The sequence below is a fragment of the Vigna unguiculata genome, chromosome 2, assembly GCF_037176805.1.
Source record: "Vigna unguiculata cultivar grain cowpea cultivar isolate G323 ecotype 2 chromosome 2, ASM3717680v1, whole genome shotgun sequence".
In the NCBI taxonomy this organism is placed as follows: domain Eukaryota; kingdom Viridiplantae; phylum Streptophyta; class Magnoliopsida; order Fabales; family Fabaceae; genus Vigna; species Vigna unguiculata.
Window position 1 is genome coordinate 10,904,082 of NC_140793.1, and position 26,499 is coordinate 10,930,580.

A 26,499-nucleotide genomic window follows, 5' to 3' on the forward strand; every position below is an offset into this window, starting at 1 on the left:
GCCGTAGACTAGACTGAATGGGGATTCGTTTGTTGATGATTGAGGGTGCATCTGTAAGCCCATAGTACTTCTATTAATTCTTCGGGCCATCGGCCTTTGGCAGTATCCAATCTCTTGCGCAGCTCCACGAGGATAACTTTATTTGCCGCCTCTGCTTGTCCATTGGTTTGTGGATGTTCTACAGAACTTGTGATGTGCTTGATGCCTAGACCAGTGTAGAATTTGGCTAACTCTTTGTCAATAAATTGTCGGCCATTGTCTGTGACGATGGTATGTGGCACGCCATATCTGCATATAATGTCCTTCCACACAAATTGTTGAACTTACTGGGTCGTGATGGTAGTTAGCGGCTTGGCTTCTATCCATTTAGTGAAGTAATCGACGGCTACAACTAGGAATTTTACCTGCCCCTTGTCGGGTGAAAAGGGGCCGAGAATGTCCATTCCCCACTTAGCGAATGGTCATGGGGATAGAATGTGGTGTAGTTGTTCTTGTTTCTGGTGAATAAGGTTGCCATGTTTCTGACATGGTTTGAATTTTTTGACATGATTCTGACAATCTACTTCTATGGTTGGCCAGAAATATCCGGCTCTGAGAACTTTGGTAGCTATGGTGCGTGCGTCGGAATGATAACCACAAATGCCTTCGTGTAGCTCTTTGATAATATATTGCGCTTGTTCTGTCGTGGCGCACTTAAGGAGGGGTTGGCCATATCCACGTTTGTAGAGGTCATTGCCTATCATAGTGTACCTGGCGGCCTTAGCCAGCCAAGTTTTGTCCGCGTCTAGGGGGGGTTGCCGGTTTTGAGGTACTAGATGTAGGGGGTGGTCCAGTTTTGGCTTTCGGAGAGGGTGACGTCGCTGGTGGGGGTGTGGGTTAAATTTTGACAAGTATGTGTGATGGAAGGCGTGGATAGTGTTTGCTGTAGTAAGGATCGGTGACGATTTTTTTGCATGGTGATGGCCAGTTTGGAGAGAATATCGGCCCTGATGTTGTCAGTCCTTGGGATGTGTTCGATGCGGACTTGTTCGAAGGCGGATTGAATGACTGCTCGGACCAGATGGTAATGTTGTAGAAGGATGGGGTCTTTGATCTGGAACTCGTCATTTAGATGGCCTACAGTGAGTTTGGAGTAGGTTTTGCACGTTAATCACTTGACGCCTACCTCACGGGCTAAGGAGAGGCCGGCGATGATGGCTTCGTATTCGGCTTGGTTATTTGACGTTTTGAAGGCAAAGTGAAGGGATTTTTCAATGAGGATGTCGTTGGGGCCTTCTAAGACGATACCGGCACCGACACCCCTTAGATTTGAGGAACCATCTACATGAAGCGTCCACGGGTCCTCTATAGGTGTGTGTTGTAGGTTGTTGACGAAGTCTAAGAGACACTTGGCTTTGATGGGGTCGTGGGGTTCATAACGGATGTTGAATTCTGGTTTCTGCAATATTTTTTGGATTGGGTAGTCGGTTTTAACGGTTATGGTGTGGTTTTGGAAATATGGGCGTAGGCGGCGTGCCGCATGGACCAAAGATAGGGCCAGCTTTTCTACCATCTGATATCTGGTTTTAGGATCTTGCAACGTTCTGCTCACAAAATACACTGGATGTTGTGCCTTCTATTTCTTGGACGAGCACGACGCTGACGGTATAATCAGTGGCTGTGATGTATATAAGCAGGGGTTGATGGGTGTCCGGCTTGTGGAGAATAGGTGGGGAGGTTAGGGTTGTTTTTAGTTTTTGGAAAATTTGTTCACAATCATCAGTCCACGTGAACCGGGTGGATTTCTTTAGGAGTTGGATTATGGGTTGGGTTTGTTCGGCTAGTTTGGGTAGGAAGCGGGAAATGGCTGTGAGACGGCCAATGAGACGTTAGACCTCTTTAATAGTAGTGGGGCTGTGCATTTCGATGATGGCCTTTCATTTTTCAGGGTTGGCCTCTATGCCGCGTTGGGTAAACATAAAACCAAGGAATTTACCCCGATCAACGTCGAATACGCACTTGTCAGGGTTTAGACGAAGGTTGTACTGACGTAGTGTGGAGAAGACTGCTGACAGGTCCTCGGCATGTTGGCGATGACTTGGGGACTTGACAACCATGTCGTCGACGTATACTTCAACACAGTGTCCCATTAGGTGGCTGAAAACCTTGTCCATGAGCCGTTGGTAAGTTGCTCCGGCGTTTTTGAGGCCAAAGGGCATGACCTTGTAGAAGTAATTGGCATCGTCCGTGATGAAGGCGGTTTTGTGCATGTCTGATGCGGCCATGGGAATTTGGCTATACCCAAAATATGCATCCAGGAAAGTAAGCACCTTGTTCCCTGCTGCGCCGTCCACGAGTCGATCAATGTTGTGTAAGGGGTAAGTGTCACGAGGGCAAGCCTTGTTCAGGTCCGTGTAATCTACGCACATCCGCCATTTGCCATTGGCTTTCTTTACCAAGACAACGTTAGAAAGCCAAGTGGTGTACTGAGCTTCTTCTATAAATCCTGCGCTTAGTAACTTGTCGGTTTCGACCTTGGCTGCTTGGCGACATTCTTTGCCAAGCTTGCGTTTTTTCTGGGATACATAGAGGGCTTCTTTATATATGGATAGTTTGTGGGATGCGACCTGAGGGTCCACTCTAGGGAGGTCCGTGGCTGACCAGGAAAAAAGATCGGTGTTGTTGATGAGGATGGGTGTGATGGTGGCACGCTCGTTAGAGTTTAAACCGGTGCCTAGGTTAATAGAGTGACCATTGGAAAGCTCTAGAGGGGAGGTGTCCTCAATTGGTTCGAGGCGAACGTCCCGGCCTATTCTAGGGTCATGATCCTCGCCGGATAGGGCTTTGCTGGAGCAAGGGGGTCGTTCGATATGGTTGGTTTGTTGGATTAGGAGTTGTGGGCGCAAGCTGGCCATGTAGAATTCGCGTGCCAAGCGCTGGTCGTAGTGGGTTGTAAGGATGTCGTCGGATGGGGCAGGGAACTTCATGGCTAGGTGAGGGGTGGAAACGACGACATCGAGAGTATTGAGGGAAGGACGGCCCAGCAGGATGTTATAGGATGTTGGTGCGTCGACGATAAGGAAGCGGATTGGGATGGTTTTAGTCTGGGTCCCCTCCTGAAAGACGGTGTGGAGGTCAATGTAGCCCTGGGTGGATACCTGTTCACTGGAAAAGCCATATATTGGCTCGTCATATGGGACCATGGCGGTGTCAGGAAGCTGAAGTTTCTGGTAGGTGGCCCAGTAGAGGATATCAACGGAGCTGCCTTGATCAACGAGGACTTTTTTGACAGCGTAATTTTCGATTTCAACGGTGATAACAATGGGGTCATCTTGTTGATGGTCGAGGCCATGAAAGTCATCATCTATAAAAACGATGGGAGGCATACGGCTTCTGTGGTGGGAATGGGTGATGTGGTTCATAGATTGGATATGGCGGAGGTGTCTTTTTTTGGCAGAGGAAGTGGATCCTCAACTAGCAAAGCCACCAGAGATGGTGTTAATGGTGCCACGTAGGGGAGGGTCGGTAGGGGCGATGTTGGTGTGGGCCGGCTCCGATTCTTGACTGGTGGGTTGGGCGGGGTGTCTGTCGTGACGGGAGTCATGTGGCGGACGTCTGTGATCGGATCGAGGAAGGTGGCGGGATCGAGAGGAGGAGGAATGGTCATCTCTACGGATTAAGTGGTGAAAGTGGCCAGCACGGACCAGTTCTTCTATTTTATCCTGGAGTGCTTTGCATTCTTCTGTAGTGTGGCCATGGTTGCGGTGGTAGCGACAATATTTGGTCATATCAGCGTTGGGAGGTGTGGTTGTCTTGCGTGGTGGAGGGATTAGATCAGCTTGTAGGGCTTCGTCGAGGATGCGGAAGCGGGCTACGATAAGAGGGGTGTATCTGGTGAAGCGAGGTTGGCGGGGTTCGCGTGGGCGGGTATTAGGATGTGGGTTAGGCTGTGGGGTGGGGTTGGCGGTGGTGGTTGCGTAGTCATTGCAGAATTTGGTGTGAAGGGTTTGCATTTCCTCCATGCGGACATAGTCAGCTGCACGCAACTTGAGCTCGTGCATGAAGGAGGTGGGTGGAGATAGACGTTGTTGGCGAAGTGGCCGGGTTGTAAGGTAAGGGCTATGCACTAGAGGATCATCTCCTGATTGAGGTGTGGTGTATGAAGAGTTGCCTTACTAAAGCGATCTATGAACGGTCTGAGTGGTTCGTTTTGTTCTTGTCTGATGCCCAGGAGGGATATGGTGGTAGTTTGATGTGTGCGGCTGCCGGCGAAATCGATGGAGAACATGTGGGAGAGGAAGTCGAAACTGTCGATGGAGTAAGGCGGAAGGGTTGTGAACCATTCTAGGGCAGGGCCCTTGAGGGTGATGGGGAAAGCTTTGCAAAAGACTGCGTCTTGGGATGTTTACAGGGCGACATGGGTGATGTAGACTTTAAGGTGCTCGTCAGGGTCGGTTTCGCCAGTATAGCGATCCAGGGTGAAAGGTTCTCACTGGGCCGGAAGAGGGGTGTTGGCGATAAAGTCAGTGAAGGGGTGACGACATCTGGGCTGGTGGGGAGGGAGCAGGTGAGGTGGGATGGGATGGTTGATCATAGTAGGGAAGGTGGAGGTGAGGTTGTGAGGGGGGATGTGGGTTCTCGGAAGGTATTGTGGGTTGTATGGTGGAATACGGGTGGTGTGTAGGGTAGTGGATATGTTGTAGGGGATCTGGGTGGTAGGGAGGGTAGCGGCATGGGTTGGGGGTGCGGTGAGCCCTAGTTGGCCAGATGGGAAGTGAAGGGGATGGGTAGAGGTAATGGGTGTTTGTTGGGTGGTGGTGAAGGTGTGAGGAGTGGGGTTGTACTCGATTTCTTCCTCTGTGGGCTGGAAGGCTGGAGACTTCGCAGCTTCAGAGGTTTCCTTGGCTTTTCCCTTCAGAATGGGATCAGCTTCGATCCTTCGCCTCAGGCGAGAGTTCTCTTGTCACAACGCTTCCATTTCATCAACGCTGCGTTTCTTCAAATCTGTGAGTTCTTGTTGCATCTTTGCTTGGCCGTCTAGGATGGCGGCCAGATCAAGGGTGATGCCAGGAGGTCCAAAGGGACCAGCATCCACCTGCTTGTTCACTCCAGCTTTGCTATGGGTGGAAACCATCTTCAAAGAAAAACAGGTACTAAAGGTGTTCGTCTCGTGCACCACGGTGGGCGCCAATTGTTCCTGCAGAGAACAAATAAGATGAGTTAGGCACAAGCGTCACCTTACCGTGTGGTCCGCTATCTCCTTAGTTGGCTTCTCCCTGGTTGATACATGTCAGCCTGGACCCAGGAGGGGTTACCTGCAGAAGAGTCTCCGAAGCTCAACTAAGTCAAAACTCTTAAAAGATCAAATCAATGATTAATGAATGCGTACCTTTAATTACTGGGGTCCACGCGTATTTATAGAGCATTAGTGATGTCTGGTTATCTCGTGGGCCAGACCTTGACTTGGGCTCCAGCTTGGGCTGTGAGTGGGCCTGGGCGCATTAATGATGTCCATTTTACTAAGTCTTCGAGAGTGGTCTGATTCGTTTACTTCTTGACTTGTCAGATGTCGTCCTTGGTCGCACACTGTCCTAGGTTGACTGCTTTGTTGTTACTTTAGCCCTTATTCAGTTATGAGTTTGATTCCATGGTGGCCCAAGTCGTGTACTTGGGTTGTTTCCAGCATGTGCGTGAGAGTTGTCATTTATATGGTTAAGTTGACCAGGTCCGATACAAGTTAGGCTGACTCGGCCTAGGCTGAATACTTGGCTGCCTTGATGCATTGTTTCTTTATCTGGTTGGCTTTGGTTAGGTGTGGTACACCAGTCCCCCAGCCTTGTCCGATATGAGTTGTCGGTCAAGGGTGATATGTGTTAGTATGCTAGCGGAACCGGCTAGGTGTGATACAGTTTTAATTAAGCTTATTTTGCTAAATGAAGCCTATTTTTCAAAGCTGCCAATTCTTGAAATGTTGGCATTGGGCCTGCGAGCCAATTCTTCTCCACACCAACCCATCACCAGCCATGTTGTTGCATACACGTGTGCATACCTGTATTGCTAGTAGCATCTTCTGTTTGGGCTGAAAACTTGCAGCCCACGTGTCAAATAATTCAAATGGCAACTGTTCAGAACCGTGGCAACATGGATCAAAACAAATACACAGGTAACATACTTTCAGCTCCTAAATGGGCCTCGCGTGCAACCCAATTCTCTCTAAGTCTCGCTTTCTGCACACCACGCGTGGACATCCATCTACAGCATGTTTATTTCACATTACGCGTGAAGGCACAATGAAATCATCTTTCATCTTGGGTTCATGCCTCCCAGCCCTGTTTCAAACATTCTGCTAGGGTTTCATGAGAATAGCCACTTAACTCTTTCACGCGTTTCTCCTTACAAGCATCTCTATTAGGCTTCTGTTTCCTCCAGGCGAGTTCTTTCTTCTTTACGCAAGCATGCTTGCTTCATGCGTTCCGTCTAAGGGTTAGTTAGGATTCTGTTTTCCCTTTCTCTTGCCGTTAGGATCTATGTTAGGCGACATCTACTTTCTTCTCTTCCATTTTCTTTCTGGTTGCCATTCGTTCTATAAAATGGCAAGCCATCTCGATGTAATAGTTAGCTTTGATGAATGATATTTTCGGTAGAGATCACTCCCACAGCTCACCCTAAACCCTAGATTAGGTTCTTACCTCTTCGGGTTAACCCAAACCAGTGAGAAACCAGAGCGAACCGAGTGATAATCTTTATAATCGAACATTTTTATTACATTTCCCTCGTTTTCCACAAGTTTCAATCGAGTACCGCGACGGAGGAACCTCATTAGCTTGGCGGTACCAGAACTACCGCTAGGCGACTCACCAGGGTGGTGAGCATTGTGTGTTATATTTGAGTCGCGTGATCTTAGTTGGGTGGTTGGGGAAATTTTGTATAAAACAGTGGTTAAATTAGGCATATGGTGTGAAAATGAAACATGTGCATGGAAGGTAATTATTAATAGGTATAATTACATGATAGTTGGGACCAAGTACGTATAAAATAAGGGTTGATGTGCCTGTGATGTTGTCTAGCGTCTGTATTGGTGATTGTCATGATGTGTAAATGGTGATGTTCGTTTCAGATAAGTATGATATGTTCTATTTGGCTAAAATTATTGTAACATCTGTCAAGTGGAATAAAAGAGGGTAATAGGGGTTGGGGTTATGTCGACAGTGGCACAATAACATGATATGGTTGAGTATGGTATGTATGCACAAGTTGTGTCTGTGTTAGGAATGCTTACGACATTCTATTCTTGGACAAATAAATTGTGTAATGAATTCATAATGCGTGTGAATGTACAAACTATATATCAGTCACGATATTAGGATTGAATAAGCATTTTGGTGATGCTTGATTTGTTGCGGAGTGTTGGGTTCATTGGAACCAGTCTCAAATTGTCAAAAACCAGTAGTATTGCGCTATTGGTATGGTGCCTAGCGATGTGGGACAAGCCGCTAGGCAATAGAGAACCAAAACAATGGTAGTGGCTACCGGACGTGCGTGGCGCCTAGCGACAAGGGTGGTTCCGCCAGGCGAAAGTTGTTTAACAAAAGCATTGAAAGGCGCTTGGCGCCAAGACACGTGGGATGCCCGGCAGGCGATCTGAAACCAAGTTCTGCCTAACGACACAAGTGGTGCGCCAGGCAGTTTTGGGTGTAGTGCGAGGAGGATTTCTACACAGCATTGGATGGAGGTCATGATGCGATGCTTTGTTAGGGGCCTAGTTACAAGTGCAACTTGTATAGGGGTAACACATGGCCACTTGAGGTTGTAGCCTGGTGGTTTTGGAAGTGCAGTGAAGTGTGCAAGATCATGGCTCGTACGGATGGGTTCCGAAAGATTACCCTATTCAGTGTAACTGATGAGTTGGGTAGTCTTGGGACAAATACAAACTGCGGTTCGTATTGGGGAACTCTATTTGGTGTCACAGATCGTGACCATGACAATTTATTCATGCGCGTGGACTATTAGGTGTGGTGGCCTATAGTTGGAAGGGCGAGTAGACACTCGTGGTAGCAAAGATCGATTAGTGTCATCAAAGGGTGTAGAATCATTAGGCGTCCAACGGGAGGTTTGAAAAGTTGAGAATGGAGGATTGGAGTGTTAATATGTGTCATGGATTTCAATTGCTTCATTAGTTCATGTTGTAATTTTTATTGTTTTGAGCTCACCCTATCTGTGTGTGTTTGGCGATGATCATGTAACTTGTTACATGGGAGCAGATGTTGATGCAGGTGAGCACGTGGATGCTTAGACTCAAAGTTAGGCCAACCGGGGAGTTTTACTTAGAGATGCTTTATGATGTTTATGGACTATTTTGTAATAGACATTATAAACAGTTTATATTTGTAATAATTGAACGCTGTATGGATTTTATAAATGGCGCGTTGAAATAAAGTTTGAAATTTCCCACATTTTTGGGAAAGAATTTTAATAATAAATGTGATTTTTTTTCTTATTTTAATTTTAAATAACTAATTTTCGGCTAGGATGATATAATGCTCGTTATCCAACTCTACGAACCTCCCCATTTATAGTCCAACTCAATGGACCTCATCGTCCGTAGACCAACACACGTGATCTAACAACTACGAACATTCCCATTCGCAACCGTCCTCAAGTGTGATAACAGAACATACGAACCTCCCCGCTCGTATCCTCACACGAGAGCATCATAATATGAACCTCCCCGTTCAAATCATCACGTGTTCACCACCAACCATGAACCTACCCGCTCATGACACAAGCAAGCACTTCCTGGTCCAAGTATGACATCATATCATACCATCCCATACATATGCACACATAGTTCACATAATCACATAAGTGTAAAAGCATTCACCATAGCATGACATACATGCATTACAAAACAGTTATCATCCCAAATGGGTGAGTTCTAACACTTAAGTACCTACAATGCCATACAATCAAGCACCACACACAACCATAATTCTTACACCAAAATTTCTAAGAAAATTTATTATCATCATAAAACCAAAAATAATACAGTAATACGTGACATATTTTGCAAACTACAGACCTCAAATCAACGATCTGACCCGTCAAAACAAAGAATGGCATGTGACGAACCAACTATCCAAATTTGAGCCTAATCCAAGGCTAAAGAGTCTGGAAAATCAATTTTACCACAACCGCACAGATCACCCAATGACAAATAAACTCGTCCAACGACCACCCAACGCTTCTAGAATACGAAAAACGTGATATAGAATAATTTTATGAATCTTTAGACCCCTAACTTGGAAATACACCAAATAGCATTTTACCACACTAATTCACACTTAAGCATTCACAAAACTTCGAAACATACCTTTCAATCTTCCATTCTAGGTGCATTTAACACCCCCCGACATTAAAGATTCAATCAAATAACTAAACAACTACGAAGACAAACTGCATATAAAACTTACACTCAATTAAGCCACATTGTTATGAGAATCCATTTCGTTTACCATTAAACACCGTAACCTTTAATCCCCATTTTATTTCTTTCCTTCACACCTCAAAGGTTCCTAGTAACAACTCTAACTTCCACAGCCTTTTTGATGGACGTCCTTGGTGTAGGAGAGGAAGGAAATCCATGGAGAATGATGAGGAGGAGATGGAGTGCAGCAGAATTTGGAGAAATAGATGAAAGTAGCTCTCGGAAATGGAGAATTTGGTGAAGATGAAGAGTAGAAGTGGAGCTATGATATGGAAGGTGGCTAGAGGAGATGAAGGAGAAGGTTAGCCATGTGTGCTCTCAAATTAATAGAAGTGTGGAGTGATCTCAAACACTAGCATCTATTAGCAATTCAAGAGTAACCATTACAATATTTGAGTGGCTCTATTTATAGGCATATGGCCGACCAAATGAAGAGAAAATGCAACAAAGATGAAATGCAAATGTAGCTTGGAGAAGAAGCTTGATTGGAGAACATGTGATGTAGTAGATGAGTCTTGATGATGCCAAGTGGCATATCACACTCTCCTTGCCCAAGTCACACGCATCATGCTTCCATCACATGCTCCTTGCTTAGTTCATGCTTTGCTTGCATCCAAATGGAAAGTCACTCAAGTAATTCTCGGCCAAAGGTAGCAGATTGGGTTCGGCCCAATTGATTCCAAAAAGGGTTCTAACTTTTATTGAAAGCAAAGCCTAAACAATGGCCCAATTTAAATCTAGACTACTTCCTTCATGCATCATCTCATATTTTAGAGATTTCTTTAGCCCATGTGAATAATGTAAAAAGCCCATGATTGACTTGATCATCTTGTGATAGGCCCATGTGAATCTTTCTCATCATGCTTCTAGTGATTGGGCCCTTGATGTGGGCTTGGGCTTGTTGATGCATTTGAGGTTGGGCTTATTGGGGTCACATCACTTTTAATACTAAACAAATTCATAAAATAGACATAGAATCTCAATCCACCAAAGGCCAATTGCTACCCTACGAAATCAACCAACAATATCCAAAACTAATTCAACTTTACTCAACTAAAACCTTTAAATAATAAAATACACTACCTAACGTTTGAGAATCCTTTTTCGCTTTATTCGTAATCTACATAATTATACCCAAGCTTCAAATGTGAAGCCCTTAAAAATCTTTAACCTCAAGTAACCATATTTTTTTCTTCATTATTTTAATACCTATGGCATCACACTTTGAATCAAATAAAATGGAATGCCGCATGTACCAATATTGAACTAAACCATTCAACACACATATGATGAATAACTTATGAATACATTATGCCACAATACCCTATTTCTATTAATAAAAACTTTTATACTTAATATGGTTAAATAATTTACCCATTATCACCTAAACCAAAGATGAACTAGAATACTCCATTGCACCATAATTTAATTCACCATACACTTCCAAACTCTGAATATTTTTTTCACAATAATACCTTAAGACTATTATCACAATCTTAATTAATGATTTTCCAAGTTTAAATTCACTACCCCAATTCCATTTTACCTAACTTCCAAGGACTGGCACTACGCACCAACTCAATCAAATTCACCACATTTACCAAAAGTAAATTCTATTTTTCTTAATATTATTTTTACTAAGAGAAATTATCTCACATAATTATATCTATTCTAATATATTCAAACCTGCCAAAACCAAGAACCATAAATTATTACAACACATTTACCAAAGCTTAACTTAGCCATTACCACCATTCAAATGCAAACGTTAATTCCACAATTTCTTTAGATGCATAAAAGATAAAATAGTAAGGATACAAACCCCATCAATTGCTTTCATTGAAAAATGAAATTTTAATCATCCATTCAAAACACGAGGTTCATGGTTATGCTTCCACAGAACAAATAATAGATAAGTCGTAAATGACTAAACAAAGCTGGAATTTATGGACATCCCACACAGAGCATAAGTCTGATGCATTTTTGTTCTGCACATATAAAAATCCAAATTGTATAAAAATAACAATCACAAAATAAAATACACTCAAACTTCTATTTCATATCATAAAACAGTTTTCAAAGCATCCTTGAATAAAAAAATAACGTGAATAAAAGGTGGAGATCCCCTTACCTGGATTCTCCTGCTCCAAACTCGCTACTATTGTTCGTCTCCGCAAGACTTAGCTTCTAATTTGCCTCTACCACTCCAAAACAACCTTCTCTTCTCCTCTTAGACCAAACCTTTTCAGCGCCAAATCAAACCCTCACTATTATGCTCTTTTCTCTCCTAGTTCCTACCTCTTTCCTCCTTTAATTAATTAAATTAATTAAAAAAAAATTGATTAATTGTGTAGGTTAATGGCCATCAATTCTCATTAACTTGATGGTTTTTCAGCCCTTCTGGTTTCTCACACTAATGGCTAGGGTTTTTGACCCTTCCCATCCATGCCAAAAATAATTTTAGCAAAAAGGAATCTTATTTCGCATTAGGCAAGGTTCGAACACAGAACCATCAAATTTCAAAGCAATTGCATAATCAATTGAACCAATTAATGCTTCATGATAATTCCTACACCTCTAGGAATATAATATCACACTCCAAGGTAAAATATATCACTCAAATAACAAGCAATTAAATTAACACACAATTGGCATACATATGCCTCGAACCTAAGTTCCTTCATAATAAGGAAATACTCTCAACCACTTGAACTTGTACTTTTCCACATCATAAAGACTAGTATTTAATGTCATAAAGACTTATATTACTCGTATTTATTAAATAATTATTTATTTAATTACTTAAATTTCTCAGGTCTCACAAAGATCTTACCATATTCACGTTAGCCATTGAATTTCAAAAGTGGTGTTTGTAAGGGATATATACTTGGCTTTAAAGGAGCTCCAAGAAAGGGTTGGTTGTTTCTTTAACTGCTAGGATATAAAGGAATGGCCAAGGTAGATTGAAAAACAAATTGTAGATTTTCTAGTTTGTGGGCATGTTTCCTAATCAGTGTTGTTTAAAGACTTTTGTTGGAGAGGAGAACTACTGGGAAAGAATTATTAAGATATCGCAGGATACAGTGCGTGACCTATTGGTGGGTTGTCTAAGGAGATGAGAGAAATTGACTTAAGTGGTGGACAACAAAGGTGAAGTCAAGACGGGTAGTAGTGAGGAAAATCAATTTACCAATCAAATGTTTGTACGAAGTGCAAGCAATGCAGTCAAGAGGTTGATCAAAACTAGAGGTAATGCACTTAGAAACCATAGGAATAGGAATAGGTGAACTATCAAGCATATCGGTATCATGTAGAAGATGCAAGACATATTTTCATTGGCATAGATTTATTCCAAAAGAATTTTGAGCCACTTTGAGACTAAGGAAATATGTCAAGTTACCAAGGCTTTTGATGCAAAAGGTGGAATGAAGAAGGGCAATAATGTGATCAATTTCCTCAAAGTTGTTTCCAGTTAACACAATATTATCCACATATATGAGAAGGGAAGTGATGGTGTGAGAATAATGTTTTAGAAAAAAATAGTGGGTCAGTTGTTAAACAAGTGTAATTATTGTAAAGCAAAAAATGGTAGTTTTGCATATCGTTGACAACCAACTTTTTTTAATCCTTAAAATGAACAATTTAATTTGCAAACATGATTTGGAGAGAGACCCAAAGCCCGGTTGGTATCTTCATGTGTCTTCATTGAGATCTCCATGTAGGAAAGTGTTGTTAAAATTAAGTTGTTTCAGAATCCAATTTTGAGATGAGGCAATGGTCAACAATAGACAGACTATAGTGGGTTTTGTAACTAGAGAAAAAGTGTCAAATAAGTCAAGGCCTTCAAGTTGGTTGTATCCTTAGCAACCGATTGAGCTTTATAGCTTTAATGGATCCATTTACATTGTATTTGATCTAATATATACAACGACATCCAATAGTTGTTTTGTTTTACGGAAGGGTCGTAAGAGTTCATGTTTTGGATTTTAAAGCATTTAACTAAATGATGTGTCTTGAATTTTGTTAGTTTTCATTAGTCAAAGTGTTCATTTTTCCATTCTAGAATAGCTAATTTGAACATATTAGGTGAGATTCCTCACTTAGGGCCATTTTCAGATTTTCATAGAATTAGTGTTTGCAGAGTGTTTTTAAACATCATTTGAGTGTGGTTGCTTCATATTTTGAGTCCTATGGTCTTGGTTTAGTCAAATCTAGTGTTAAGAGTTAAATTTTGCTCATTTAGCCTTTAAACCGTGCAAAAATTCACTTTAGAGTTGACTTTTTGAAATTCTTCCAAATTGAGTTATTTGACCTTTTGGAATAATTATAAATGCATAATTACACTTCTTGCAGGTTTCTTGGACCATTCCATGACTGGTTTATGACAGCAAAACACCATCTCAATGCAGCAAACCTGAAATTCCCCTAAAATCATTGATTTTCTTTCAATTTTTCCCTTTGGAAGCTTGGATAGCTCAAGCCTTAGTGAGAGGAAGGTTGGGGTAACTCCTTGTACTCATTTTTGGTATTGTAATATGGATTTCAGTTTGAATGAGTGAAAATTTCAGTAATGTTCATTTGGTCTTTGATTTCATAATGTTCATCATCATTTTTTACAAAACCATCACCTTGGTTACAACTTTTTGAGCTTAAAATCCACTCTACCTTAGAATTGATGTGTCCAAAAGACCTCTATACATCATTGTTTCGGAGTAAACAAGAGGAATGGGTTGGATTTAAGACAAATTGATGAACCTCCTTGCGTCTAAAAGGAAAAGAGGAGATCTATTAGGCAATAAAAATGTAGCTGGAATGGAGGAGTGGAGTCAAGCTTGGAGGCTCTTAAAGCAATGAAGGTGAAATGGAGATGAAGCCTAGAATAGAAGTCTATTCTAGGGAAGGGGGCTAGAGAAATTTTGGGTAGAAACTAGTCTAGCAAGTGACTCTTGAGGGCATTAGGTGGAATACTCTGAACAACAAGTCTATTACCATTCAAAAGTAGCCAAATAGAAGAGTAAGAAGGCCCCATTTATAGGATGGATGACAACCTAATTGAAATGAAATTCAACATCAAATGTAATGGAAATGTAGCTTGGAGAAGAAGCTCAATTTGTGGTCGTGAGATACAAATGAGTGTGTTGAGATCACTTCACTCTTCTATTATTTTGAGAGTATACATGGTTAACCTTCTCCTTCATCTCCTCTACCCACCTTCCATACCATAGCTCCACTTCTACTCTTCATCTTCACCAAAAACCTCCATTGCCTAGAGCTCTTCTTGCTCTTATCTTCATTTCAGCTACATTTCATCATCTTTTTGGTGTCTTCCATGGATCTCCTTCCTCTCCTATACCAAGGACGTCCATCAATTGGTATCCAGAGCCATGCAAGCCTCTGGTGCGTCCATCCTCTTGGTTTGGGTAAGGTTCTTGTTCCATACTTGTGTCTTGTTTCAAATTCCATTTTGTCTCTTTTCTCCACTGTTTTCTTCAATTTTTCTGCTGTTTTTTCATGTTCTTGCTGCTCTCCACCGTTTTCATTGAGGCTACATGAATCTCCATTGATTCATCTTGTAGTACTCCTTGCTTCATTGGTGCAAATCTGTTTTAGGTTCCATTTTCGTTTTCCAACACTTGTTCTTTTCTTCCTTGTTGTTTTTCTTCATTTTAATCGATGCATCTTTTAATTTTCAGTTCCTTATGTTGTGTTTTGTATTAAGTCATGTTTTAGCACTTTCATACATCTTAATTTTCGTTCATATGGCTGAATTCTGCACTTGCTTGATGAGAACCAAGTCCTACATCACACAAAATGAGCTATGAACTTCAAGTGATGCTTGTGGATGTGTAAGGCAATGGTCTCACTGTTTTTCATCCATTTTACCGATTGGATTGTGCTTTTGAGTGTTTAAGATGTTCTTCTGTGATTCATACTTGATTTTAGATCATAATCAAGTTCATTCATCTTGAATTTTCATAGAACATCTTACAATTTCCGTGAGCAATTCTGCTCCAGTCTATTTTTCCAATTTTCACTGCACGCACACCTACTGTTTGAGATTTTTCATGACTCACTTCTTGGTCCAAATTTTAATATGAATTTTTCCACATTTAGCTAACATCCAGACGAAAAAAAAAGAATCATTCAAAAATATTGAGTACAAAAAAAAAATCGGCGAAGTTGAGGCAAATTTTCATGTTTTCTAGTGCAATGGTCACGGGAATTATGTGTTTTACTGTTGTTTTGTGCGTTTTGTGGTGCTTTTAAGTGCTCTTTGTTATTCTAATTGATTCCTTGATTGTGTACTATATATTGGCTTGAATTTGCCTTCAATAGAAGTGGAATTTATTCCCTCAATTTTGCACAAAATTGCAATGAGTACAATGGCTGTTTCTGAGCACTTTTTCTTCTCTGTTTTAAGTTTTTTTCATCTATTCTAGGGCATTTCTAGGTTCCTTTTTGTGGTGCTTGCCTTTCTTTCCAGCCTTTAGTTTCTTGCTTATCACTTCTTGAATCTCCTTCTAGTCATGTTTCATTTCAATTCTTTTTTGGTTTAACATTTCTAATTAGCTTTTCTCGCTTTCTCCTTTGTTTGGGTTCATATACTTGACTCTTGGTTATTGGTTGTGATTGATGATGCTATGAAATTTAGAATGGTTTCTATGATTTGGTAGCATTTTAGGTGGTGGATATTGAAGTAGAATTTTAGCTTGTGTGCTTATCCTTTTCCTCACCTATTGAGAGTTTTAGACCTATTCATTTGAGAGTATGTGTGCTAACTCCATTGCTTGGTATAGTTTTCTTGCTGTTTTTTTTTTTGTGCAGGTTTTGGTGGCTATTTTGGCCTTAAAATCAAGACTATAGTTGCTGTTTTGAACTTCATTTTGGTGGCTTAAGGTGCTTACAAGTGCCTTACTTGGTGGTGGTCTTTGTTCAAATCAAAAGGAGGCTACAAGCCAAGCTCTTGGCCCTTGATTTTGTGCCAATTGGCAGCACTTTTGCAACACATTTAGAGTTGCATTGTTTCTTATTTTTGGCTTTATTTCTTTGTACTTTGTACTTCTTTTTGGCACATCTTATTTGGTACCATTTTGAAGCCTCCTTGATTGTGAAATTGCATCTTTTGAGCATCAAAATTTGAGATATTAAGTGGCTTGAGGTGGCTTCATTTTGAGTAGCAAATTAGTTAACCAAAATTGCTTTAAAGTTCTCAATTGTATCCATGGCCTACTTAGGTGTCTTGGGGAACTAAAGGTGTTCAATCCCATCTCCTAAGTAGAACCTTTTTCATACTATAGCGCAACGTTTTAGTAAGTGAGTGTGTTGAAAGTTCTAAGTGCTTTCTCACCTTGCTTTTAGGTCGTATAGTTAGACGCTTAGTGGTTTAAATTTGTAAGACCAAAGTCTCTAAAATTCCTGTCATTTAGGGGTCCATTTTTAGTGTTAGTCTTTTCTTTTCTTTGAGTCTTGTTTGTGCTTGTTGTGTGCTTTGCCTCATGTGATTCTATCTACTTATTACTTGAACATTTGTGTGAACTTTGAGTACTTTTGCAAGTGTAACCTTGGCAAGGATTAGCCTTGGTACTTAAGAAGTCCGTGAGACTCACCTCGCTTACATGAAGGTACACTTATGCTAGTCCTCTTTTTTCACCCTTTTATCCAAGTGCATAAGTTCATTCAATCATCATGAGTACATATTTCTACATATAGTCCTAGGTTCCATAAGCATGATAGTCATGAGTTGCATCATACATTTCATAGTGACATTCCATTCTTTGGGGAGGATATAGGTCCACTCTCATTCATAGATTGGATGTGGGATACAAAGAAGTTGGTGCAACCATTCTTCAATAGATATAGTCAGTATGATATTCTTAGGCATGTTATTTCTAGATTTGTAAGACGTGCATGTGAGTGGTGGCATCAAAGGCCATTTCAAGTGGAAAAGGGAAGAGCATCATGCATTAATACCTTTTATGAATTGAAAGCATGCATGTGGAAACATTTTGTTCCCTCTTCTTCATATAGGAACACTCAAGAGCAACAGTCTCGACTAGAAAACTTCATTCATATAGGAGATGCATTCATTCAAAATCTAAAGAAGTTTTCTTGTCAAGAAATAGATTTTAAAGATAAACATGACTTCCTCTTGAGTAAGAAAAGAGAAATTGAAAAGCAAAGAGAAATTAAAAAGCAAATAGACCATGTGTAAAAAAAGAAAGAGGAGAAGGAAAGAAGAGATAGAGAGGAAGAGGAAAGGAAAGAATTTGACAGGGCGTTGATAGAACAGAGAGAAAAAATAGAGCTTGAAAAGAAAGAGAAAGAGGAAGAAGAAATCATATTCAAGAAAGGAGTGCTACTAAAGGCACCTCCGACCCCCACAATTCTCATTGAATCAGGAATTTTAAAGGGAGTGCTCAAATATTTTAACTCTTCTCATTTCATCAATCATTCTTATTTCTTCAAACCAATCTTTACTTTTGCTGAGTTTTTCAAGACAATTTCCCTTCCTATTGTTTTAAACTCCTCAAAATATTTTGCAAAATTATACTTTGAGTTAATGTTGCCTACTAGCTTTAAGACAACTCAAAGTACACAAAATTATTTTTGTGAAGTAGGTCTTGTTCATCTTCAAGTAAATTTGAACAATACAACAACACCTTCTTTTGTCCTCTACTTTAGATATACTCTTGCTTATCAGTATAGTGTTCATTCCACTTTCAATATACCTCCTTTAATTCCTTTTGTAGGATCCATGGATAATGAACACCAAGATTTGAGGGCGAATCCTCTTCAAAGGGGAGGGGATGATGTGATCCCAATAAGCCTAAGCCCAAATGCATCAACAACCCCAAGACCACCTCGAGGCCCAATCACTAGAAGCATGATGAAGAAGATCCACATGGGCCTCTCACAAGATGATCAAGTCAATAATGGACTTTTCACTTTACTCACATGGGCCAAAGAAATCTACAAAATATGAGTTGATGCATGGAAGATCGTCGTTTAGATTTAAATTGGGCCATTGTTTAGGGCTTGTTTTTCTAGAATAATAAGTCAAATAATGTGTAGTTGAATTGATAAAATTGGGCTTGACTAAGCCTAATAGGAGATTTGGCCATGAGCTACCAAAGGTCAAAGGTGGAGTAAGTGGAAGTCAACATTACTTTCTACACCTCATGGATCATGCATCCCATGGAGCCAAGTCCACACTCCACCGATGCGCCTCCTTAATCCAAGGGCTAAGAGAGTGTGTTCTTTTCCAAGTCTTCATCCAAAGGCTATGAAGAGGCCTCCTTCTCCAAGCCACCATCCAAGGGTGATGATTAAAGCTTCTCCTCCAAGCTTGATCTAAGGGCCAAGAATTATTCTAGCTTTTAGGCGCACACATAAAAGTCAAAAGTAGACCATTTATGTTGAGATCACTCCACTCTTCTATTATTTTGAGAGTATACATGGCTAACCTTCTCCTTCATCTCCTCTAGACACCTTCCATACTATAGCTCCACTACTATTCTTCATCTTCACCAAAAACCTCCATTGCCTAGAGCTCTTCTTGCTCTTATCTTCATTTCCGCTACATTTTATCTTCTTTTTGGTGTCTTCCATGGATCTCCTACACCAAGGACGTCCATCAATTGGTATCTAGAGCCATGTGCATCCATCCACATGGTTTGAGTAAGGTTCTTGGTCCATACTTGTGTGTTGTTTCAATTTATATTTTGTCTCTTCAATTTCAGTCATGAAGGTGCAATTGGGTTTGGTTGGGTCACATCAGGAATGGCCTACAAATGTCCCCAAATGAATACCATGAAAGTCTTGGTGCACAAATTTTTGAGTTCGTTGCGTTTTGCAGCGCAACTAGTACAATGAAAGGCTAGGTTAGAAGCCATGGCAACCTTGAAGATGAGTGGATGTGTGCCGCCACTTGCTATGCAAGATAAGGCTTAAAAGTATTCACTCCCAAGGGACGAAACTCTCACAAATGGTTGAGACACAAGAGTGTTTTTACTTCAAAATGTTCAACCCTTGTACAAGTGTTAGAGGTCCCCCTTAAATAGACAAGTCTAGGGGCCCCTTAGCAAAACAACTAAGTTAAAGGATTACAAAAGAAACCTAGCATGTTCTAGAAAGTAGGTCATCCTAGGGTGCACATGGGTGAATTTTCGTCCAAGCCATCTAGGTGGCAAGTCTTCATGGCCAAGGCTCCCAAAGGAAGGTTCTAGAACATTCTAGAAGACTTGGTGTCCAAGGCATGTGGGCCTCCCCTTTCTAGATGCTTCTACAAAGTCTTATTCCTTCTCTCTCTTCCTTAGGACGCCAAGTGTCTCCTATGTGGTCCTCCTCCTTTCTTATTCCTACAAAAGCAAATTAAGGAATTTATTAGCATGTTGGTTTAAGGTTAAGCTAATCTTTTGAGTCAACAAGTCAACCCAAAGTCAAGGTCAACAAGTCAACTCAAAAATGGTCAACCAAGCCAACTTAAAGGAATTTTAAACTAAAGGAAATAAAAGCAAAGGAAGGGATCAAGGAACTCCCTTTCTTCTAAGCATGTGCCATGGGCCATCATCCTTGGTAGGGATCAATCCTTTATCATCACTAAGATGCTTCATAAGATGGAACACGTGCGTGACATTAGGTTCCTCAAACACCTCTTCGGCATGGAAAGATAGAATTCGAAGCAGCCACAAAAGTACTATTTAGTGGGTAGGCAACACAAGGACTGATCAACCAATATCACCCAAGGCAACGGGTGAAAATGGAAGAGATGCATGCTTGATCGTTCGTTACGCAGGGCATGGAGCTAGCCAGCAAGTACATCTCCATCACAACTCACACACCCTCACGTTCGCAAGACACCACACCACAAGACGGTCCACCCACCACCTATCATGGGCAAGCAAGCAAATGGAAACATCAAGTGACGCAAAGTCAAGCATCGCTAGGCATGAAAATAATTTTCCACAATATCTGAGGGACTAGCTGCCAAGTTGCACCAATGATCAGTGATGACTGTGTGTTGGTTTAAAAAAGCTCAACAACTACGAACAAGCTAATAATGACATGAGAAACATGTTAACGCACGTACCACGTGAGGGGGTAGGCCTCATCTAGCTCCCTTTGAAACCAATTAGTGTGGAGCTGGTCGGCTTAAGGAGCACCACCCCTTATAAGAGGTTAATATGCTAAAGGCAAATTTGTACAAGTAGATACACTTCTTTTGAGCAGACATAAGTCCCTATCTTGAGCTCTACTTTGAATTTTGGTACAATATTTTGCAGTAATTCTTAGAAAAATAGTATCTCCTTGTTCACCCAATTTCATAATTTTTCTCAAAGGGGAACTATTTATTTTATTTTTTTCACTTACCAATTATGTGTTTAATCGGGAAAAATGGAAAAGCACATCTGGAGTCCGAATTTCGACCTCATTTCTTCCAATCCACAACTTAACAATATAAGGAACATGCCCACCAAATTTCATTCAGTTTCGCCATGGTTTTAAATGCTATCTAGTTGCGGCACACCGACCAACTTGGCCAAATGCAAAATCTATCCAATTCAAAACTTTTGTGCACCAACACTTTTATAGTACTCATTTGGGGACATTTGGAGGCCATTCCAAACTTCACATCTCAAAAACCACAAAATTCATTTTTTCACAAAACTCTCAACCAAGCCACCTACCTAAGATGTGCCACACTGCTAAACTTGCCCACAACGCAACTAGTGACATCTTGATGAAGGATTGACCCCAACCAAGGATGAAGGCACATGCTTAAGAAGACTAAGCATGTTTAGAAAGGAAGTTCACTAATCCTTCATCCCTTTCATTTATGTTTGTTATTTTTGATTCCCTAAGTTGACTTAGTTGAATCAACGTTAGTTTACTTGTTGACCTTTGACTAGGTTTGACTTGTTGACTATAGTTGACTTGACTTAAGACAACATGCTAATCTATGTTTATTTGCTTTGTAGGTTAATTAGGAGTAAGAAAGCAATGCTAGGTGACACATGGTGATTGGGAAGCATAAATGATGTGGAGGAGAGAGTAAAGCAAAGGCATAAAGCATAAAGTAAAAGGCATGAAGCAAGTGTACCTATGTACCTTTGGTCTCCTTTGTTTTTAGCACACTTTGACCACTTTTTGGAGACATATGAGACACATTCTTTGTCTTCTTTTGTGCTAGAACGAAATTAGCCTTGCACACACCATAGTTAGCTCTTTTGTCTCTCATTTTTGTAACCTTATTTGACCTAGTTTCTAGAAGCTAGGGTTAGGTTTTTGTAGAGAGATCCTTAGGTATCTTTTATTTGCTTAGAGACCCCTAAACTCTTCTATATAAGGGGTGCTCCAAGACATGTAAAAGGGTTGAACATTTTGAAGTAAAAACACTCTTGTGTCTCAACCATTTGTGAGAGTTTCCTCCCTTGGGAGTGAATACTTTTAAGCCTTATCTTGCATAGCAAGTGGCGACACACATCCACTCATCTTCAAGGTTGTCATGGCTTCTAGCCTAGCCTTGTAGTGGCGTGCTTCTCACATTTTTACCATTTCTTTCCTTTCCATTTTATGTTTTCTTCTTCCTTTAATTGTTCTTGGTTTTCTATGGTTTATGTGCTTTCCATTTCCTTTTTTTTTGAATCAATCCATCATCTTCTTCTCTTGAGCTTTGTGAAAGGAACCTTCACATCTAGATAGCTTGCTATCTATAATGTCTAGTGGGGATTTCGCTTAGCTTTCTTAATCAACTCACACCATATTCAATAATATTAAAAATGAACAAGATAATCCTTCATCATTTGGTATCTAGAGCTTTGGTTGTCCTTGAATATGGTGTTTTCATGTTCTAACCTTGTCTTGTGTAGCTATCTTTGAATGGTCCACATAAAAACAATGCTGGCAGAAACTGTTCACGATTTTAAAAGATTAAACTGCACCTGCTCAGTGGTCCAAAAATTACGTTCTTGATGTCAAAAGAAAGCTCTGTGAGTCTAGTTTTTAACAAAAAAAGAACTAATGCATTTGGAGTTCTGTGGAGATAGTTATGATTGAAATAGTGAACAAAGGTCAGAGCTGCCGAGATCACCGCGAATCAACGTTTTTCAGGTTATGTTGGGCAGTTTTGGCTACTGTTTTTGTTACTCTTCTTACTCCTAAATGTGGTTGGATAACATGTCTTTGGATGCTTAGTCTTTGAGCCTCAAATCCATGAGTTTAAATGCATGATAGCTACATGTTTATGTCTTTGTGTATGTCATGTTGAGTCTTTAAATGTGTCTGACTTTTGCTTGAGTCATATGTCATATGCTTCTTTGAGTTTTCTTATTCTTGTTTCTAAGTATTTGAGCTATTGCATGAGATCTATGCCTTTTGTTGTAGCATGCTCCTTGAAATTGATTTTGACCTAATTTTTAAGGAACTAAGTGTTCAAGACACCCTAAAATATCCTTCTCATCATCTTAAGTACTTAGTTTTGAAAAGAAAAATTATTTTCATGACCAAAAACAGTTTGGCCGAGAGCTAATGTGTTGCTTGGTGAATCCATTTGGCCATTTTTACTAGGTGTTATGCTACCAAATTTTATACTTGGATTTTGGGTGATATTGGCAAATTAGTTCCATGCTTTAACTTGGTTATGATCTTTCTTGGTGTATGCATAATTTGAGGTATAATCTTGGCTTGTTCAAATGCTTTCCATAGAGTCTTTAAAAGTGTTTTTCATTGCTTTAGTCTTGTTCAAGTTTTGTCTTTAAAACAATATTTCCTTAGAAGTTAAACTTTCTTGTTTTTGTGCTTTTCTTGCTTGTCACTAGGTGTTCTTTGTTGTGTCATAGTAGTTTTCTTTTCTTGAAACTCTTGGGATGTTGTGGCCGAATGACTTGTCTTGCATTTGAAAGGTTTTGAACAAGTTTTTAAAAGTGTTTGCTTCACTCCTTTGGTGGATTTTGAGTGCTAGCCTTGCCTTGTTACTTTGGGAGTGTGATCTAAACACTTGGGTTGCATTTTGGGTTGGATTTGGTCTCGATTTTCATGTTGTCTAACCCCTAATCCATTTATTTTGTCTCGGATTTGAGTGTTTTTGTTGTAGGAATCATGGCAAGTTCATCAAATGCACCTACACCAAACAAAAACAATACCTTGATGAGATTGCTTCGGGATTTGGAGTTGTCTAGGAAGGAGGCCTTTGAACAATTGAGAAAGGACAAGGAGCAAAGTGACCTAAGAATCCAAGAGCACATTCAAAGGCTTGAAGCTAAGGAGCAAGAAAGAGAGGCTAGGAAAAGAGGGCATTTTAGGCGCAAACCATCACAAGAGAAGCAAACTCCAAAGATTCCTAAGTTCAAAGGAGAAAATGACCCAAACATCTACATTGAGTGGGAACAAAGAGTGGACCAAATTTTTACCATTCATGTAGTTAGTCATCAAAAGCAAGTAGATTTGGTAGTCTTAGAGTTTGAGGATTATGCCATGACTTGGTGGCATCAATTATGTATGGACAATATTAACCAAGAGTCACTCGCGACTTCTTGGAGGGACCTTAAAAATTTGATGCGCGCTAGATTTGTTCCTTCCTACTATAGGAGGGAGACTCTTTTGAAGCTCCAAAGGCTTCAACAAGGGTCCATGTGTGTGGATGAATATTACAAGTTAATGGAGTCCATGCTTTTAAAAGTAGGACACCAATTTGAAAGTGAAGAGGAAAAGGTAGCTAGATTTGTGAGTGGGTTAAGGAGGGACATACAAGATTTAGTAGAGTTATATGAGTACTCCTCTCTTGACAAAGTTTTACATTTGGCCATCAAAGTTGAAACTCAATTGCAAAAGAAAAAAGAGGCCGAGAGGAGTGGTTCATACACTGACTACTATTCTAGTACTTGGAAAGATAAAGAAAGAAAACATGATAAATCACCACTCAAGAGTTCCAAAGACCCACCTCCTAGGACTAATTCGTCTAGGCCTTCTAATGAAACTCCTAATTCTTCTCAAGGTACAAGGACAAGTTCTATAAAATGTTTTAAGTGTTTGGGATATGGGCACATAGCTTCAAATTGTCCCACCAAAAGAACCATGGCCTTAAACCTTAAGAAAGAAGTAGAGAGTAAACATTCTTCTCCCCCTTCCTGATGAAGGATTATCTTGTTCCTTTTTAAGATTATTGAATATGGTGTGAGTTGATTAAGAAAGCTAAGTGAAATCCCCACTGGACATTAAGATAGCAAGCTATCTAGATGTGAAGGTTCCTTTCACAAAGCTCAAGAGAAGAAGATGATAGATTGATTCAAAACAAAAAGGAAATGGAAGGCACATAAACCATAGAAAACCAAGAACTATTAAAGGAAGAAGAAAACATAAAATGAAAAGGAAAGAAATGGTAAAAATGTGAGAAGCACGCCACTACAAGGCTAGGCTAAAAGCCATGGCAACCTTGAAGATGAGTGGATGTGTGCCGCCACTTGCTATGCGAAATAAGGCTTAAAAGTATTCACTCCCAAGGGAGGAAACTCTCACAAATGGTTGAGACACAAGAGTGTTTTTACTTCAAAATGTTCAACCCTTTTACATGTCTAGGAGCACCCCTTATATATAAGAGTTTAGGGGCCTCTAAGCAAATAAAAGATACCTAAGAATGTCTCTACAAAAACCTAACCCTAGCTTCTAGAAACTAGGTCAAATAAGGTTACAAAAATGAGAGACAAAAGAGCCAACTATGGTGTGTGCAAGGCTAATTTCGTTCTAGCACAAAAGGAGACAAAGAATGTGTCTCATATGTCTCCAAAAAGTGGCCAAAGTGTGCTAAAAACAAAGGAGACCAAAGGTTTTATGCCTTTTACTTTATGCTTTATGCCTTTGCTTTACTCTCTCCTCCACATCATTTATGCTCCCCAATCACCATGCGCCACCTAGCATTGCTTTCTTACTCCTAATTAACCTACAAAGCAAATAAACATAGATTAGCATGTTGGCTTAAGTCAAGTCAACTATAGTCAACAAGTCAAACCTAGTCAAAGGTCAACAAGTCAACTAAAGTTGATTCAACTAAGCCAACTTAGGGAATCAAAAAATAACAAACACAAATGAAAGGGATGAAGGATTAGTGAACTTCCTTTCTAAACATGCTTAGTCTTCTTAAGCATGTGCCTCCATCCAAGGTTGGGGTTAATCCTTCATCATCCTCCCCTTCTTGGAGAGAATTTGACCACAAATTCTTTAAGCCTTTGTGGATGGAACTTGACTTGATTTGGGGGAGGATTTGCGCCTCCCTTTTATGAGCTTTTGTTCCATCCTTTCTAAGGGTATTACCCCTAGCTTTGGTTAGGCCATCTTTATTTTCTAGACTACTCTTCCTCTCTTGCTTATGCTTTGGGCCTTCCTTTTTGGCTTGGGAAGAGAAGGAAGAGTGATGCACATCTTGCTTTGGAAGAATTTTTTTGTAGGCAAGTAACACCTTGGTGAAAGCTTGCCCCTTTTCTTTTTCTTCTTTATCTTTTCTTATTTTATTTCTATCCTTATTAACTTCTTGAGGTGATAGAGGTAGTAAAGTTGTCTTTTTCCCATTTTTGAAGAAAATGTATTGGTTGGTATGACCATCATGTAAAGTTTGTTTATCAAATTGCCATGGCCTACCTAGTAAGATATGTGTGACTTCCATGGGAACAACATCACATAGCACCTCATCTTTGTAGCTTCCTATAGAGAAGTTAATTAGGACTTGTTTATTGACATTTATTTCTCCCTCTTTACTTATCCAAGCAAGCTTGTAGGGCTTAGCATGAGGAATGGTCTCTAAGCTAAGCTTTTCCACCAACCTTGTGCTAGCTACATTGGTACTACTTCCTCCATCAATAATTAGAGAGCAAACCGATTTGTTAATTTTGCATCTAGATTGAAAAATGTTTTCTCTTTGAGTTGGCTCAAGCTCACTTTGATCTTGACCTATCATGCGCCTTAATAACATAGGGTCTTTCTCAAAAATTTTAGTTTTAATAGAGGAAGAAGATTCTTTTGAAAGAGAATGGGGAGATGAGTGTTCA

The 26,499-nt window shown here is 40.3% G+C and overlaps 1 protein-coding gene across 1 annotated transcript; it reads right to left on the reverse strand.

The window, feature by feature from the left end:
- Window positions 1–1,565: 1,565 nt before the first annotated feature.
- Window positions 1,566–3,365, reverse strand: LOC114174447 (uncharacterized). Its single transcript, XM_028059288.1, has 3 exons — window positions 2,732–3,365; window positions 1,976–2,398; window positions 1,566–1,657 (listed from the first exon to the last, which is right to left on the reverse strand). The coding sequence occupies exons 1-3, from the start codon at window positions 3,363–3,365 to the stop codon at window positions 1,566–1,568; spliced, it is 1,149 nt and encodes a 382-aa protein (XP_027915089.1).
- Between the last annotated feature and the right edge of the window lie 23,134 nt (window positions 3,366–26,499).